At 45.3% G+C, this 17,684-nt stretch overlaps 1 protein-coding gene across 2 annotated transcripts; it reads right to left on the minus strand.

Moving 5' to 3' along the window:
- Positions 1-545: 545 nt before the first annotated feature.
- Positions 546-16,698, minus strand: RUFY1 (RUN and FYVE domain containing 1). 2 transcript variants are annotated; one of them, XM_086470809.1, is made up of 19 exons: positions 16,419-16,670; positions 12,744-12,917; positions 12,281-12,398; positions 11,515-11,616; positions 11,057-11,180; positions 10,596-10,658; positions 10,523-10,529; positions 9,790-9,847; positions 9,087-9,156; positions 8,072-8,173; positions 7,558-7,674; positions 6,721-6,888; positions 5,083-5,180; positions 4,498-4,617; positions 3,603-3,732; positions 2,732-2,826; positions 2,242-2,290; positions 1,981-2,058; positions 546-1,275 (listed from the first exon to the last, which is right to left on the minus strand). In XM_086470809.1, exons 1-19 carry the CDS (start codon positions 16,456-16,458, stop codon positions 1,132-1,134), a joined length of 1,857 nt encoding a protein of 618 aa, XP_086326935.1. In that variant the 5' UTR covers positions 16,459-16,670; the 3' UTR covers positions 546-1,131. The 2 variants fall into 2 exon arrangements, with proteins under 2 accessions (XP_086326935.1, XP_086326934.1); XM_086470808.1 differs by lacking the exon at positions 10,523-10,529 and having other exon boundaries at positions 9,790-9,855; positions 10,600-10,658; positions 16,419-16,698.
- Positions 16,699-17,684: the final 986 nt, after the last annotated feature.

Here is a 17,684-nt window from a genome sequence, read left to right on the forward strand (position 1 = left end):
CTGTCAGCTCCCAGCCGGAGAGCTGTTGTGCACCCTGCGGTGCTCACCGAGCAGCAGGCGCTGCTGGGGCCAGTGCTGCCTTCGCCCGGCCTCTGCCCCAGCCCCTGGTGCCGCTTGGCAGGTCCCTGCCCGGCCGTGGGGCAGCGGCGGGGCTGGTGCTCCCCTGGCCCAGGCGCTGGGAAACGGCGCCTTGTTACAACCAGCCTTGCCCAGGCTGGAGCAAAGGGCTTGGTGGGGAGGTGGGCAGGGGTTGGGGGGCCCTCGTGGGTCAGGGCAGCCCCTGAGCACCCCCCGGCTGTGGGGCAGGGTGGCTGGAGTCACCACCTGCCTCTCCTGGGGAGGTAGGGAGCGGTTACTGCTGCAGAGCCTTGGCTTTATCTGGCACCTTGCAGAGCACCGGGGGCATCCACACAGCAGCTGGTTATTCCAGGTGCATTTTGGCGCCTCTAGCTTAAATCCTCAATGCCTGAGGCCGTAGAGGAACCTTCTCTCCCCGGATCCATGACTGACAGCTGTCACAAATCAGAACTTCACTCTTGCTTTCAGTTTTTGCAAAAGGCTTTATTGTGTAACTACCGTACTGTGGTCACCGGGACTGCCAGAACAAGTACAAGGGGTAGTTTTTGACTGCAGCAAACAGAAGGCACATTCATCAACACTCATCATAAAGTTCTTTCTATAGACAACTCATAAATTGACTTTTCTTCTCTGTATTTAGAGCAAATACAAAACTGTACACAGCCAGTGAAACAAACAGGAGCACCTACGGTGAAGATACAGAGGAACTGAAGTTAATGTGCAGACAGACAGTGACATCTAGAGGGATCAAATAAATGTAGAAATGCCATATACAAATTTTAATACAAATATCTATAAAAATCAGAAAAGTGAGTTTGCATTTGAGTTTCAAAGAGAACTTTAAGGGAAATTACAGCTGATATAATTTTCTTAATTATTCCAGTTGGAGAAACATTAGCTTGCATAATCCCTACAAGTTATTTTACTCTGTCATACAGTGGAAAATATCAGAGACCAGACAGCCTGCTGCACAGAAGATGCCTGGAATTCAGAATTAAAAAAATAATGGCTACTTTCCAACGTTAAAGTGGTCCTGTGGAGGTTACGAAAGCCTTAGGAGGAATTAGATGAACACCGCTGGAGGAGTAAAGTGTGACAAGTGTCGCAGACACGGACAGGTTTCGGGTACGAGGGCAGTGCAAGTTCGTTACTGGAGCAGGTGTTACAGAAGATGTCCCCGCAGTTTCGGCAGTGATGCTACAAACAGAAGAGAATACAAAGAGAATAAGCGCTGCTGCCTAAAAACTGAGTGGCAGGACGAGCTCTGTCAGGCCTCATGAGAGCTCTCGGAGCCCACCCGACTCCCAGCAGGCCCAGCCCTCCCAGCAGCAAGCCCTCCCGTGCAGGGACTGCACACAAGCGGTGGGATCCCCGCTCCCCGCAGCACCCTGCTGCCCTTCCCCGGGAGCTGGGCTCGCCCCGGGCTCGCGGCAGAGCAGGCCCGGCCAGGGCTGGAGGAGCCGCTCCCCGGCTCACCACGCAGCCAGGCCCTCGCCTTCAGGAAAGCACATGGAGGAACGGGGGTGCCGGGGCTGCGGGGTGCCCCGTGCCGGCCCCCCGAGCTGTCCCAAAGCGCGGAGCAGGACCCCAGCAGCAGCCCCCTGCGACCCAAAGGCCCCAAGCGCGGCCTGTCGGCATCCGGGCCTCCCACCACGCAGCTCCACAGGGAAGGGAGATGAACCACAGCACAAAGAACACAGCCCCTAACAGCCCCTTCCCAAGAAAGGCACCCAAGCAGAACATTATTTTTAGGATGGGAAAAGCCAAATTACTCCTCTGCGTAGCTCTCATGCCAGCACCACCTGGAATGGAAGCAGTGTCGGCCTTCCCTAGGAACCTTTGCAACGGCACCATTTTTGTTACGCGTGACAAAAGGAAAAACTACTCCAGGAACAACGCTACCTTCCTCCTTGAGATAGAGAATTCCTTCTCACATTGCTTGCAGTGTGTTGCTTCATCGTCCTTCAGCCAGGTATGACCCTAGGAAATTGGAATGAAAACCTCTCTGTAGATACAAATCAATTTATAAAAACAGGATTCAAAGGCAGTTTACCAACATTGTTGGTATCTTTCAAAAGTCATCTTTTAAAGCAGGATAACAGTGGGGAAATTTGAAGGTGAAATGCATACTTTTAGTCAAAATATCCATGAGACGTAGAGTACCTTTAGTGCTTTATTTACTTCTTTAATATCTTCCATCTTCAACTTCGATCTGGAAAAAATAATTATTCCGTCTGCATGACTTTGCACTTAATTGTGTTCAATTTTAATTGCCAATCCAGTGTTCAGCCACTGAATCTAAATTCTAATCCTTCAGTCAGCTCCTGTTACAATGCTGAACTGCTCAGTATCACCAGGAAACTTCTCCACCTTGGGGTTTGCCCCCAGTTCAGTATATTCACACGAATGTGGGAAAAGCACAGCCCTGTTGTAAGAACTAAGCATTCACTGTACCGTTTCCTATCTCAGCCAGCTTTCTCATGCAAGGATCCTCCCTCACTTTTATTCCATGGCTGTTTAGTTTCCCATGCACAGTCATCACCTCCTAAAATTTCCAGGTTTACGGATTTTTATAACTGGATGCATTTTAAAATGCTTTGTATCAGTTTGACATTCTCACGTCACTGTCGGGAGTTCAGTTCCTAGAACTTACTGGCTGAGGTGAAGTCCCATTTCTTGAAGAGCTTGCTCCTGCTCCTCACAGACCTTCTCTAACTGCTGCTTCTCATCTTGCAGTTTTCTCAGTTCCTACAAAATCAAACACAAAATCAAGTGTTTGTGTGCCAAGTTTGACCTATGACCTAGATCAGTCTACCCAAACTACCCAAGCGGTTCAGAAGAATAAGCTCCTTTACAAAGCTACCTATTCCCAAGGCTTGATTTCTAGAATTACGTGGGTGAACGACCCATGGGTTCTGCACACACAACAAAATCATTTCACCATATTTACCAGAAAGAGGAAGATTTTCAGGCTTTGGACGTCCTGGCACACAGCTAGAACGCAGCAGTCTTGTGCCCACCCACGAGCATACAGACAGACACTGGTGTACAACTGTACTGCCAGACGCACGGGCGCAAATTCTCTTCAGGTTAACAAGAACGTTCACGCTTCAGAAATGAAATGGCACCTTCGGTTGTTCTGAACGCTCGGAAACGTGCTGGTATTTTATGACATGAACAACCTCACGCGGCCACGGAAAGCCCTGCACCCGCCGCCTCCTACCTGAGCAGGGGGAGGGACAGCTGGCGAGCTTTTTGTCCCCGGCTGCCCCACCTCAGCTGGAGCTGCTGCCCCGCAGCGGCTCGGGCCCAGCTGGGGCAGGGCAGGCACTAGAGGCGGCTGAGGAGCTGTTGGTGTTGCCTGAGCCCTACATGGCATTTCGTGGGCCAACTTCCACCAGCCAAGCTTCTGAACCCCCCAGAGGAGAGTGGCACAGAAGAAATACTCTGCCCCAGAAGCAAACGTTGCACTGGTTCCAGTCAGCCTCAATCCCGAACCCGGGGCAGGCCTGCACTGCACGTACCTTTTTCAGTCCTTCCATCTGCTGCAATTCCGTTTTAAGCAGAGAGGTAGCGTCCTTCTCTTGGTGCAGTTCTCTTTGCAAAGTTTGTCTCTGTTCCTTTTCAGATTTTAGCTCCTTTTCCAGAGTTGAGCTATTTAAAAATAATTCATTCTAAGAAACCCTATAGCAGAAAAATATCCTATAGCACTTCAGGACAGTATGAGAAGAAACCTTGTCCAAAAGAGGGCAAAAACTAGAGTGGTGTTCTGGGAAAGAACAGGGGTGTTACGGCAACAGACACGAAAAACTACGTTAGCACATTTGTGTCACAGAAAACAAGCAGCAACGAAGGGCTAGAAAAAAAAAAGAAAAAAACCCCAAACAAAACCCCCAAACCAATCCCCACAAGTACCTATTTGACTACCTATGTTTAAACAGCCAGGTTTAAAAATGACACTCTACTCTGAAGCCTGAACAGTGAAAGAAGCACTTTCTATAGGTATTAGAAATCTTTAGAGCATTAACATTCCCCAAGAACACCAGGACACTCCCCAAACCCCTCCAAAAACCCCAATCCACGGGGATGACAGTCACTTATATGCTCAGCCGATGAGGAATCCCGCACCTATCTCCTGGTTTAGTAAAAAGCAATTGCAAGCTCTGTTGCTAGTCAGAACGGCCAGATTTCTACTGGCCCTCTGTGCCCTAAACTGGACATTCTGGAAAAAAACATTTCAAATTCCTCAGGCTGACAGAAGTGCTGCACTTTCCTAGATCTTGCGCACTCCTGCCAATACCTGCTGAACCCAACAGAATCCAAACCTACCCCTCTTCAGATCATAGCACAAGAGGAGTAGAAAGCATGTCTGAAAGAAATGGCAGAAGGGAAGGAAAAAACCGTGATGAGATTAAATACCATTTGCTGTCCAGTTGGGACATCTGCTGCCGACAAGTGTCAAGCCTGCCAGCAAGCTCTTGCTTCATCTTGTTGCATCTTTCTTCTGCAGCCTGCCTTGCCTTTTCTGCGTGCTGCAGTCTGCAAGGCAAGGAACACGTACGTTTGCTGTCAATTCACAGACTCCTTACCTTCACCTGCTCATTCTGTTCTTTCAGATCCACCACACAGATCTTTATAAAAGCTTGAACTGAAAATGGTAGTGGTGAAAAAAAAAAGACTTTTGAAAGCAACTGTTTCTACAAAAAACCCAAATCAAAAGCAAGAGTCATACCTGTTCTTAAAGGCAACATGTTTTTACACAACCAGCCTGCCTATGGAAAGAGCTATGGTTTTCAAACAGCTCAATTATGGGCATGTTTGCCTGGGAAAAGGGAACAGGCGAGCGCAGAGGGTGATAAGGAGGAGAAAGGAAAGAGGCTACCACCATGCTGGCACATGTGCCCAGGTGTCTACTGGAGGTGGATGGAAGGTCACCCTGTAAAGGTTTCAGTTGGAAACTTTCTACTGACTTCAGCACTGACTTTTGGAGCTTGCAGTTATTACCTCTCTTCCATCTGTTTCATCGAGGACAGCATCTCATTCGTTTTTCCTTCAAAAGAGGAGATTGCTTCTGTTTTCTGTTGTAATGAACACTCTGCATTCTGTTGGAATACATGAATGGATATTTCAAATAACACATTTTCGTTTTCTGAAGCACAAAGTGTCAGTGTTTAATGAAAGTCTGCCACTAGACAATGTTTAGCTTGTGCAGGCCATGCCTGGGTCTAACTGGAATGTACAAACAAAACACTGATAATGCCAGAGCAGACACTCCTCAACTTGTTTTGTTAAGAGGCCAGAAAATAACCTTAACTGTACTAAGTTTTGACCTACGAGATCAGCTACAAGCCAAAAATCTTCTCTTTAGAAACGACCTTGAAGAAAGAAACCATATCAGATCAAATTGACAGGATAAGAATATCAATTACGATTTGAATGTAACGACTGCACCCAGTGGCCATGGAACGAGGCAGCCAAAACCCCACAACATAAATACTGCTTTTGAAAGCAAAGGCATACCTCAGCGCTGGGGTTTCACTGGCCATTGCCTTGCAAGTTTCTGTGCATCTGTGAAGGAGGCAAAGGCCTGGACAGAGCCTGAACAGGCATCAGGAAACAGTCCACAAAAACCGTGAGAAATCCCCTCCGGATTTCTGGCACCAGGTATGGGAGGGGAAGTCTAGTTATTATTTCTCTTATTTCACTAGTGGAGACAAGCTCTGCATATTTTGCGCGAACACTACTACTCCGTCACTTCCTTGTGGAAAAGCCTACCGGCATATTTTTTGTCAATTGATAAAAAAACCCCAAGACAAAGCACCACAACCCACCCAACCAACAAAAACCCCACAAAAACATCCCCAAACTCCTGCAACAGATATGACAGAAAGGATGGGGAAAGTACACTCCAAAAACTGCCAGGGTGAGGAAGGGACTGAGGATGGAAGACAGGCCCAGAAAGCAAAATGGTTTTAATTTTACTCCTCTAACCACCTTATATCTGGAGAGCCAAGGCTTATGCTAAAGAGGGCACAACAAAATACCTAAACCACTCCAACAACAGAGACCAGCCTGACCACGGAGTTCCTCCCTCCCTTTCCCCATCCAGTGCTGTCTTCCCACTGGCTCTGGCCCTCAGCTGACCATTTGGGCACAGACTACGGGAGATAGACAAAAATAACCGATGGTTTTCTGGTGGTTTCGAGAGGCTCATTGTTGGGTTCTCTGGTAAACCGTGTTAAACGTGGTGCAGGTGAGAGGCAAGACAACACAGAGGGGAAGGAGAAGCAAGACAGTTCTAGGTCTTTTGTAAAGACTAATCATTCGGCGGTTAGAACAAAGGACTCTTGCAAACACCTTCTCCCCCGTGAGAGCTCCGTTTGCCTCAGTGTTCGCTGGATGACCCTACAGCACACTATGCAGCACACTCAAGGAAACCCCCTTTCCTTCCAAACACGCTCGATATCATATCAATAACGAAGCATAACACAAAAATTAAACAGTTTTAAAATATTCTTAAGGAAATTGTTGCACCCAGGGATTACTTCAGATGCATCCAAGTGCTTATGCATCCCCAGTGCATGATTAACCTGTAAAGGCCACCGCTACGGCTGCTCTTTCTGCTCTCCACTACGTACATACCTGAGATTTGTGGAACATCTGCAAGTTAATCGCCTTCACTTCTTCCAACTGTTGGCGAAGGGCAACTAAAGTGTCTTGTTTTTCATGAGTATCTTTTTCCAGAAGTTTCATGGCAATTTCCATTTCTGTTTTCATGCCAATTTGTAGCTCCAACTCTTTCTCTAGTTCCTTACAAAGAGATTTCCTAGTTACTGCTATGTAGTCAAACGTTGGGGACAAGCATTTCCAAACCCCACATAAGCCCATACACAAACCAGGCATTCCTCCGAGGCAATACCGAACTGCGACTTCCCAGAAGAACTCGCTCTCCAACAACACACTAAGTTGGTAAAACCAAAATACTATTTCAGCTCCCCAGATCAGGGCAAGGGTGCAGGTCTGCTGGCACGAAGTGTAGGGCAGCCTGTCGAACGGAGCATCTCTCCTGGCAGCTGGAGCTGGGCTGACACGAGCCACAGGCTTCAGCAAGCCCGGGCAGCCTCTTCACCAGCACTAACCAGCAGTTCACTGCACAAGTGGCTGTTGTGCATATATTGCATTTTCCTCCTTAAAGGCAGTTGCCTGCCTTTGTGTTTTGATCTTAGTCTCTGCTATAATAATGCTGCTAAGTTCTTAAATAGGGAAAGACCTTTTATTTTTAGCATTCCAAAAGACCTAGTTTCCAGTTCTTTAGAGACACTGGTAATGACCAATGTCCAGCAGCTTGCTTGCAATTCCTTTATGAATTCTGAAGAGCTGCAAAAAGCACACAGCGTTCGTCTGGTATCTGTAATGCTGCCTTACAGTATGCAGAATCCTGCATCTTTCTTTTCAGTTTCTATAGTTAAGTTTCCTTACCAGCCTGACTTTTTTTTCTTCTTTCAACTGCTTCCAAACATCGCTATACATTTCATCCAGACCCTGGCGCGACTGCTTGTAAGTATCCAATTCTACTTTTGTATCCTCTTTTGTTACCTACAAGAAACATCAGCAAAAAAGCCCCATAAGATCACAAAGTATTTAAAGTATGCCTTAAGCTACTGTGTGTAACACAGTATTTCCATGTGCTAGCTCAAGTAAAATCCTCCTATTTTACAACTAATAAGCTGGCAAGCATTAATAAGCAGAAATTTCAGAGAATAGAGTAAAAATGAAAAGAAAGCATTCTAACACTTTTAATGCTTTCTCCCTTCTGCAAGTACATGTTTCAGTGTGTAGCAGAACAGCAAAACCTAATGCCTGTGCATACTGCACACACAGCAGCACGCTCAACTGTGCTTAGCATTCCAGTCCAAAGCGCGTTTGAGAGCACTAACTACAGACGAGTTCACTTATTTTAAGGATCCTCCTCATCTTTAAATAGGTGTCCCACCTCTACACTTTTTTCACTCCGTTCACGAATTAATTCATGTTGTTGTTTTAGCTGCTGCTGCTCTTCCTGAAGCGATCCAATTCGGTCAGTTGCTGCTGCAAGCTGTTTACAAAGAAAGCACATCTATATTTAATCACTGTACAAGCATGCAACATCTGGGGGAATTCTAAAGTTAGCAGCTCAGCCTTTGTAGCAGGTGTGCTGCTCACTTCCCCTTTCGTCCCGTGTGTTCTCCCCAGGAGCTGCCCGGCCCCTCTCCAGCCATCCTCACTGTACAGCCCACATTAATAAGCCCCCAGCCTTTGTTCACTTGACTTCTGCTTCACGCCCTCATCGATTATTTTTAAATATTAACTGTGCAAAGAAGTGCATCCTAGTGTACGAGACTAAAATCCACCACAGATCGGTGGTGTTCATTCTGGTATGAACTAGAAGTCATACAGCAAGCCAGGGCTGACGTTCACTGGTGGAACCTTCCGGCATTTTCAAGCAGAGGTACCCCAAAAAGTACTGGAAGTCGGACTACACAGAGGTACATATATACACCCACCACCACCAAACCCAAAACAACCACTATCATGCATGCTGCTGGATGCTATTTCAGTTCCCAGCTAGGAAAGGTTTCCCCATTGAAGTGTGATTCCTTCCCTTCTCTTTTACCAAGTTCTGTTTAACTCGCATGACAAGCACATACACGTGTATGTGCAGAAGGAAGAGGGACAAGTCACGTTCATTATAGTGGTACGATTACTTTCAGGTGGAGACAGCATTGCAAGACAAAAAACGTGACTAAGGAAACCCGTCTTCCAAAGAGGTGCCCATAAGCATTCTAACAGCTAATGTAATGCAGAAGCTTTCCACAGAGCCTTCCCCCTGTGCCAACTCATGCCAGTCTTACCAATCCCCCATGTCACTAGTATCAACTTGAATATCTTAGGTCTAAGGTATATTCTCAAGGAGTTTTGCCTCTGAGGGAAGTGAACTATGAGAAATTTTTAACAGGCCAGATACAAACCTCTTCCTGGAGTTTTGAATTGGTCTTTTCTAAACAGTCTATTTTGTTCTGAAGATCTGCAACCGTGCAACTGCAGCAAGGAAAAGAGATGCATAAAAACAATAAAAGAAGTGGCATTGTTCAACATTTATTCCTGTCCGTCCTCAACCACACTTTTACCATCTTGCATTTGTTAACAATGAAATACTTGGTGAGCCGGCAAAAAACCCAGAGAAAGGACAACTGTCCCTCTTAAGCACTGAGAAGACCATGCACTTCCCTACAGTCGGCAGCCTACTGTATCAGTTGTCAGCCCTGTTCTGGCTTAGCTTTGCAGTCGTAACACACCCCTCAATCATGAGGGCAAGCAAGGCCTCCTCCCACTGAGCAACCTACAGGGGAAGAATAGCGACTGTTCCTCTAAAGCAGGAATCTCCATATGCACTTGCAATAGTTTTCTCTTGAAAAAGTAGCTCCAAAATCTTCTGTTAATCACTAATAAGTCTCAAAAAAAGCAAACTTTTATTACATAGACTTGTTTCTGCATTGCATAGGCCATCAGAAGAGTAAGATTACAAAATGAATCTAAGATCTTGAGAAATAATCAGAAAAGACATTTCAATATCAGACAAAAATCTGCAAGACTGATGGCAGAGACATTCAAAGCCATACTGGAAAAGCTAAACAGGACAAGTGTTTGTACATCATAACATGAGAATCCCACCTCAGATGTCGGTTAAGTTCTTCCACGTAATGCTTCTGGTCAAGGACAGCTGTGATCCCTCCATCTCTAGTTGTAAAAGGGAGAATTTATTGATTGAGAAGAAACTCCTTCATCCTAAAGTGTTAGTTTGTACTAGGGTTTTCAGCATAGACTTGCAAACTGAGTTGAAACCTTTTTTTCCTTTTTTTTTTTTTTAATAAAAATACTTGTGCCTGAGCTAGGCCGGAAGCACCAGGGAGATGAAGCAGCTGTTCAGCTGCTGCGGAGAAGCAGCTAAACAGTAAAGTGCTCTGAAGTGCCAGAAGCACACAAACGACGAAGTCCCCTCCATTCACTGCAAGTCTTCTAGATACAGTGATGTTAACAGTTGCAGTCTCTAATTCACCTATCGTTTCACCTAAAATTACTTTTTTTCCTCCATAAGTGATATCTCCCACAAAGACAGGTACTTAATTGAGAGCATTTCTGAAACAGTGCTTAGAAACAAAGCAGTGATTTAGTAGTGGGTGACCTGGCAGATCATGTCTCCTAAACCCAAATAAAAAGACAATCTAAAATTTCGGGTGCTTTTAATGTGGTCCCAGCTCAAGACACAAACTCTCCATGCTGTAATGTTGTTAAAACTACCATGGACTCAACCTTTGAAAGTTAGTAGTTTTGTGTAACTAACAAAATCTATTTTGGATTCTTTTTTTTTTTTTTGAGGATTAGAAGAGTTTGAGATCTCTAGCACTCCTGTGCTCCCACAGACTGACAGGTTTGTTCTACAAAAAGCATAACAATTTAGAACCACTAATTTGCCATACATACTGTTTGCCATCACTGTCCTGTGTTTCCTTAAGGTACAAGGAAAAATCAATCACTCCAACCTGAAAAATATATTTAAGATATTAACACACCTTCACAGTGCAATTCTGCATAGCAGCAGGCATTACTTTATATTTGGAAAAGGGTAATTCTGAAGTTTAAGTTTAGAGAGACAGCCAATACCTATAGCCTTCCTAGCTGAAGCAAATGTGCAAGCTAGTGTTTGTTGCAAAATCATCAAAATAACCATGTTCAGTGTGCTCAGCTTCCCAGCAGTTACTAGTTTTGACAGCATTTCCATAACTACTTAAAGAGATGGATTCTTATGGGGTTTTTTGATTCAACGTGGAAAACATGACAAGCTTCAACATTCTGGACAGAATTCTGGACCCATCTCTGGATGTCCTCAATGCTACTAGAATCTTATACCGACTGATCTTATTTAAGCTTTAATCTTCACCTGGGAATCCAAGTCTTCTCCTTTCAAGCAAAGGTTTGCATCAATAACATTCAGTCCAACCAGCAGACCCACAATGACTGCTCCTTCCTCCTCCATCATCAACGCATCAGGTTCATAGAATTCACTAGAAGAAATTTTACAAGGCGTCACTGCACAGCAAACAATGATAATGGTACTTCCACCACTGAGATCATACCAACAGTAGTGTAGCCCTTATAAAGCTCAGCTGATCAGCTCCTTCTCAGTAATTTATTGCACAAGGCAGAAGATGCAGAACTCTCACAGAAAATACTCTACTTGTTCCTCTGTAGGTTCATTGCAAAAACAATGAACAACTTGCTTGCTCCTCTGCAGGTTGCAAGAAGAAGCTTAAACTGGTCGATTAATGACGTGTTATTACAGCAGTGCAAGGTTTCAGTGACTCGATGAATACCACCTAGGTATGTCTGTACTGTTACCTTAACAGATGCTTATGGTCCAAGAGTACTTTGAGATAATCTGCCAGTTTCTTTTGCATGAGCGCTAGATAAAGCCAGGCCCTTCCTCTTCCCACAGCAGTCCTAAAGTGGAAAGTTGCATGTTTTGGTAAAAACGAAGCATTTTATTAAGTAGATTTGTGCCATTCAAAATTCTCCCGTTACAAAGGGAGATGAAGGTTGTTATTCAATAAAAAACACCCCAAAATTTAAAAAAAAAAAAAATTCCTTGGGGAAATGAAGCGTTGTCTCCAGAACACAGAAGCATTTAAGTATATCCCATTGCTTTAGCAAAGTGAAAGTATCTTGTACAGTATTCCCAATGTGGAAGGACATACGTATTTTCAAGTATCACCATAACCCAACCATTGGTGCATCCTAGCACTAAAACTAGTCTCTTCATCATCCTGAATTACCCAAATGAAATACTACTAGCACATGCACAAAATGACACAAAGTCATAAAAGTAAGGGAAAGAAGAGGAAAGAAAATACTGTGAAGCCTTTACAGTTACTTTTAGAAAGGTTATAGAAGTTTTCAAATGCTGTTTTTAATCTGATGGCATTGTTTGTATCAGAAGCACTGAGTATTTTGAAATAACCTCTGTATCTCTTGGAGAAGTCAATGCCTCCCACATACCCTATTTTTCTCTTTGGGAACAAAATCTCATTAAGGAAGGCAAGAGACTACACAAATTCTTTTTCCTAGCAGTATAAGTGAAATGCATCATCCTCAAGAGTCAACTTACTTCAGCTCCGGCAGATTTTTAACACTAGTTGCTATATCTGATGCTTCAGGACAAAGTTTTTCCACTAGCTCCAAAGGACCAAAAAACGATTTGTTCTGTCCCATAAAAGTCTTCTTCACTAAAAGGGAGTATACAGAGAAGTTTGTGAGGAAAAGCAACAGGCTTCCAACTCCAGAATTACAAATTTTAGTCCACGTTTTACTTTGTCATACCAGCTCCTACTATGTCAATGAAAAGGAAGCATTAAAAATACCTTGACAGTTTGGGAGGCACGAAATACAGGTACACGAGAAGGTAATCACATCATTATAGCTGTAACACCGATCAGGATCATATGGTGTATGCGGTTAATATGAACGTCACAGAGAAGTCAAACTGGGACACAGCGAGACACGACCCAGACTCATCCCCCCGCCTCTCCTCAGCCTGGCGGCCCGACCAGCCGCGGGGAGCGGGCGCCCACCTTTCAGCCCGTGCTTCAGGCAGTGCTCCAGCACCACGAAGAACTGCTGCAGGGGAGGGAAGTCGGAGTCCAGGGTCCGGCCCAGGCTCAGGGCCGACTGGATCAGGATTTTGATGCTGAGCTTCATCATGTTCATGAGGTTGGCGCGCTCCTCCATGGCGTGGTACCGCGCACCTGGGCGGGGGGGGGGACACGGACGGACGGACGGGGGACGACGGGACACGACACGACAAGGGGAGGAGAAAGAAAAGCGGCTTTTAGAAACGCGCTCCTCCTGACCCCTCACAGCGCTGACGAGAGCTGTGCCTCCCCGTCTCGGTCTCCATCTTGCGGAGATGAACGGCTTGAGAAGAGCTGGGTGTAAGACACGGGTGAATCCCCCCCGCCCCCTCCCGAACTGACATCGGCGGGGAGCGGGGCCGCTGACCCGGCCCTGCCGCTCCCAGCACCCCCCGTCCCCCGGGGAACACGGCACCTGCCCCCTGGCCCAGCGCCGCCTCAGCGGGGCCCGACCTGGGCGGCCGCCCCCCTCCGCGGGCTGAGGCGACCCCAACCCGCTCGCGTTACCGCGGCAACAGCGCACTTACCCCCCCCCCCTCCGCCCCCCGAGAACTCTCGCGAGAGCCAGCGCGACGAGGGCGGGCCGGGCGCCATTTTAGAAAGGGTTTGTGCTGCGTGGCGCCGGAGGCGGGCTGGGAGCCCCGCGGCCCCCGGCAGCGCCGCCCCTCTGCTGTCCCGGTACTGCTCCTCCTCCCCGCCGAGGCGGGAGAGGCTCTCCTCCTCCTCCTCTAAACCTGGAGGAGGGCGAGACAAAACCAGGCCGCCAGCTGCCGCTTTTCCGTCGGTCAGCGACAGGTTCTGACATGCGCTGGCAAACGCAGGCCAGCGGCCACCTCAGGGGTGCTGTGGGCCACCGCTGTTGCCTTTAGGGGAATCCTGCTGTCACCTGTGGATCAAACACGGTCACACTCCCTTGCTGAAACAGCAGTTGCAGAAGACCAAGTCTAACAGGTAGAGCCCTTCTGTCAGTCACAGGCAAGACTCTGAACACTGCTCCTAACGCCATGCAAAAAAGTCTCTTTCGGTACTAATTTTCATGATTACCTTCCTTCTTGTGCACGTAATGTTAATGTAGGATTAAAAACAAGCCAAGCCATTCCTGTATCAGAAGAGTGAAAACAGGCAGTCGTTCTAATCAAATTGATCTTAATAATCACAAAAAATGCAAAGTCCTGTCTTCTCATTAGCCTACTGGAGCAGTGACTAGTCGATGTAGGGGATGCCTCAAAACTGCATACGATGTGTTGAGATTGATGACTGGACTTTATAATCTTAGAGGTCTCTTCCAACCTAATGATTCTATGAGATGAGCCTGAGGATTAAAAGGGCTATAATACTTCAATATCAATATTGTTGGGTTACACATCAGGAACAGAAAACAAGCTGACTGCAGAAACAGAAAATCAGTGACTTTCTTTGAGTATTGGGGTGTTTCAGTAGCAATGCCAATGTATTTTGGTTTCCTGAATTTGAATTTTTACTTTATCAGGAACACTTTGCTTGTAAGCCTTGCTCAAGATACATGTATTACCAACATGACGTAATGAAATGTTCAAATTTAAATTAAACAGTGTCTTAATAAGGGTTTGTATTAAGTTAAATAATTACTTGAACAGTATTTTTTAGACTGTTGCAAATTTACAGTCAAGTACATCTTTTGCAAAACTGTGTACAAGTTGGTACATGCAAAACAGACAGGTATTAGACACATTACCAAAGCCAAGCCTCAAAGATTAGGAATTGGGTTACCTAAGTGCAAAAGATCACAGGCCTTGTGCTGCAACCTTTAAGAATGCAGTCACACAGTCTTGTAACTCATTCAATTCAACAGATGCATTTTAACTTCTTTTTTGAAGCCCCATGCCTTGTTTACTGTAATTATTCAGCACACTTTGAAGTCAGAAAACACTGAAGCACGAAGAAAAGCTAACAGTTCTCCTTCCCTTCGTCTTTAAGACTGCATGTCTTTCTTGATTTGTGTTCCTTAGATTTGTAGCTCCTGGCCTTCTCTGCAAGGCCAGACATAATTTCTTCAAAGGCAGACACTGGTTTTACGATGTGCCTTTCTACATGTCCAACTGGCTGCACAGCATGCAGCACAGTTTACATGTGATCAACAGATCAGAAGTAGCAGGTAAATGTTATAAAATCTCTGGGAGAAGATGGCAGCAGAGAACAAGCTGGTAGTTTTCCACAAGTGGTCTTTCAGGCCTCAGCATATTTCTTAAAAATACCTGCTTTAAGTTGAATTTATAGTGCTTGGTCAAAGGTAGTAATGAATAGAATAGGTAGAATAGGTGATTTAGTGTCTGTTCATATTTCATATCTAAGTTATGAACAGATTTTTCTTACGGCATTTTCCATAAAACTCATCAACATATTATCTGAATACTTTGAACAATTTGGGGAGGCAGTGTTGTATTCCCCTACTTTACAGGTAAGAAGCTGAAAGATTATGGTAAAAGTTCCATTAAGTGTGGGAGTGCCATTTCGGGCAGGAGAACATTTTATTCCCCACTCCTTGCCAAATGCTGTACGTTGTTTTGAATTACATCTATTCACAGCATTTTTCCAAATGCGACTGAAAAAATGGGATATTCTGCCCTTTGTCAGGTGAGATCCTAAGTGCTCAAAGCGAGCATCCAGGAAACAAATCTGTGAGAAGTTTGGTGTGAGTCAGAGATGCAGGGAAAGACAAGAATCTAGTTTTTTTCAGGACAGAATTAATCTTAAACTCTAACTGTGCAACATTGAGGAATTTTCACAAAAAGTAAAAAAAGTCCATCAGCAGAAATTACTTCACAATTCATCCCCCCTGAACTTCAGCTTGAATACTTAATATCATTAAAACTGAAAAGCACCAGCTATCAAAACTGAGCACCACTGCTCCAAAACCATTAAGCGCTGGCCTGAGAGCCTGCAGTACAAGACTCCAGGCCCAATTACTGCTACATTTGAATAGTTTTGTTTCCATATTATGAATATCACTGAGATTTAATTTCCATATGAACTCAACTAAAGCCCCTTTAATTCGCTTTTAAAGAGACCCGTTCCATAAATCTGGATGGTTGCTACATCCATGCAGTAAGGCAAGCTATGGTTAAGCAGAAAGTGTTTTTATCATCGTTAAAAAAGAAATTTATAACAGATCTGTATCTTAGTTCACTTGTCCACTTTCTGACATGAAAGCTATACGAGAAGCACAGTATAGTTCCTTCTCTGAACCAGCGCACCTAGGAAGGGTAACGAAGTGACCAGATCTCTTTGGAGCGCAGTCAGGCTGCTGCTGAGGTGAAGTTTAAGGGAGAAGGAGAAAAGGAATTAAATCAAAGCTTCCTGCATAAAACTAAAGCAAATTTCCCCAAATATATTAAGAGTTTAGGGTTCTTCTGATTACAATAAATTTTGTGAAGTTCTGCCTCTGTGGTTTGGTTTTTTTTTTTTTTTTTTTTTTTTAATATATAATTTTGCTTAAATAAACCCCTGCAGCATCAGATTTTTAAAAATAAATTCAAAGGAATAACCATGCATCCCTGACACTAATCATCAGCACTTACGGGAGCAAAGTTATCTGCGCACCATAAAAGCAAGTGTACTAAATAAGCATAACCATACTTGTTCTTGCTGGGCTGTCATTGCTGACTGGTTTGGACATGAATCCTACCAAAGATGCAGACTTCAGAGCGTGCCCGTAGCTCAGCGCTAAGTTTTCCGAGGCTCTCTTGGCCAGCGACAAGATGGGGGCAGCCCACCTCGCCTCCTCCGTTTTCTCCTTCCCCTCGTTTTTCAGCTCAGCCGTGTCAGGGACCTGGTTTGGGTCAATAATCTCCGGGTCTTCCTTCCCCTCCGCGGCAGACGCGGTGCAGCTCTCGCCTTCAGCCATCTTGAACGTGTCATATGACCCCAGCCGTGAGCAATCGAGCCGGCAGCCCCGCCCCCTGCCCCGCCCCGCCGGGCCCACCGGCGCCGCCGGGACCCCCGGGCCGGCCGGGCCCCGGCACCGCGGCACCGCGGCGGGGCCGGGCCGTGGGGCAGGCCTGGCCGGAACGGAGCAGTTCGCTTGAGGGTCCCAGTGACAGACTGGGGGGGGGGGCAGGGCGGCAGAAGGCGAAGAAAGAGTGTACTTCTAAGAAAGTTGCCAAAACACACGTTGCAGGTTTTTATTACTCTCTGTGCTCCCAAACGTCATTTTCAGTCCGGAAATGTGCCTTTTGACATCCCAGATTTACGCAGTGAAGTTGTGACAACCTAAAGAGACCTTTATTACACTGCCTGTAATTCATTGTAACTTGATTAAATTGGTGGATTGGTATGACGGGTTCACCGCTGTGAAAAGTGCTTGCTTACATCACTGACATTAACAAATAACTGGAGTCAGTAAGTCTACTTCATTAATGTATTTGGTGAAAAGATCTATCATGAAGGGGAACTGAAACTACCCTAGTATAAAAATTTGATCTTTCTGGGTGTCTCAGGTACTGACATAGCCTACTGATGCATGGTTTATTATCCATGTTTCCATCCAGCAGCTGTGTGTGCTTGAGATACATCACCGATTTGGTCATGAGTAGATGCTGTATGTGAGCTTTTTTGCTACATAGAGGAAATGTGGTTTTTTGTTTGTTTGCCTGCCTTTTTTTTTTTTTTTTCTTTCTTTTTTTTTTTTTTTTTTTTTTTTTTTTTGTTAAGAAATGTGAGAAGGAGGAAAAAATAGGAGATTTGAAGATCCATTTAAGTAGGCTTGCAGCAATATAAATCTTCAGGTCCGCATCTTACTTGTTCTCCTACTATAAGCTACTTTAAGGTTGATTCTGTCCTCGTGGCTTCTCAGACACTGAAAATTTAACAACTTTTGTTCCACAAGGCACAGGGAAGATCTTA

The sequence above is a fragment of the Leptosomus discolor genome, chromosome 10, assembly GCF_034619465.1.
Source record: "Leptosomus discolor isolate bLepDis1 chromosome 10, bLepDis1.hap2, whole genome shotgun sequence".
NCBI classification, from domain to species: domain Eukaryota; kingdom Metazoa; phylum Chordata; class Aves; order Leptosomiformes; family Leptosomidae; genus Leptosomus; species Leptosomus discolor.

What these genes read in the sequence shown, in the direction of transcription:
- RUFY1 (XM_086470808.1), bottom strand. Translation starts at nt 16,686, where the DNA reads ATGGCTGAAGGCGAGAGCTGCACCGCGTCTGCCGCGGAGGGGAAGGAA. An exon ending in AAAAATCTGCCGGAGCTGAA is followed by an intron (nt 11,617 to 12,280) that starts GTAAGTTGACTC and finishes TTTCCACTTTAG; the next exon opens with GACTGCTGTGGGAAGAGGAA. An exon ending in AAGAAAAAAAAGTCAGGCTG is followed by an intron (nt 6,889 to 7,557) that starts GTAAGGAAACTT and finishes TCTCTTTGTAAG; the next exon opens with GAACTAGAGAAAGAGTTGGA.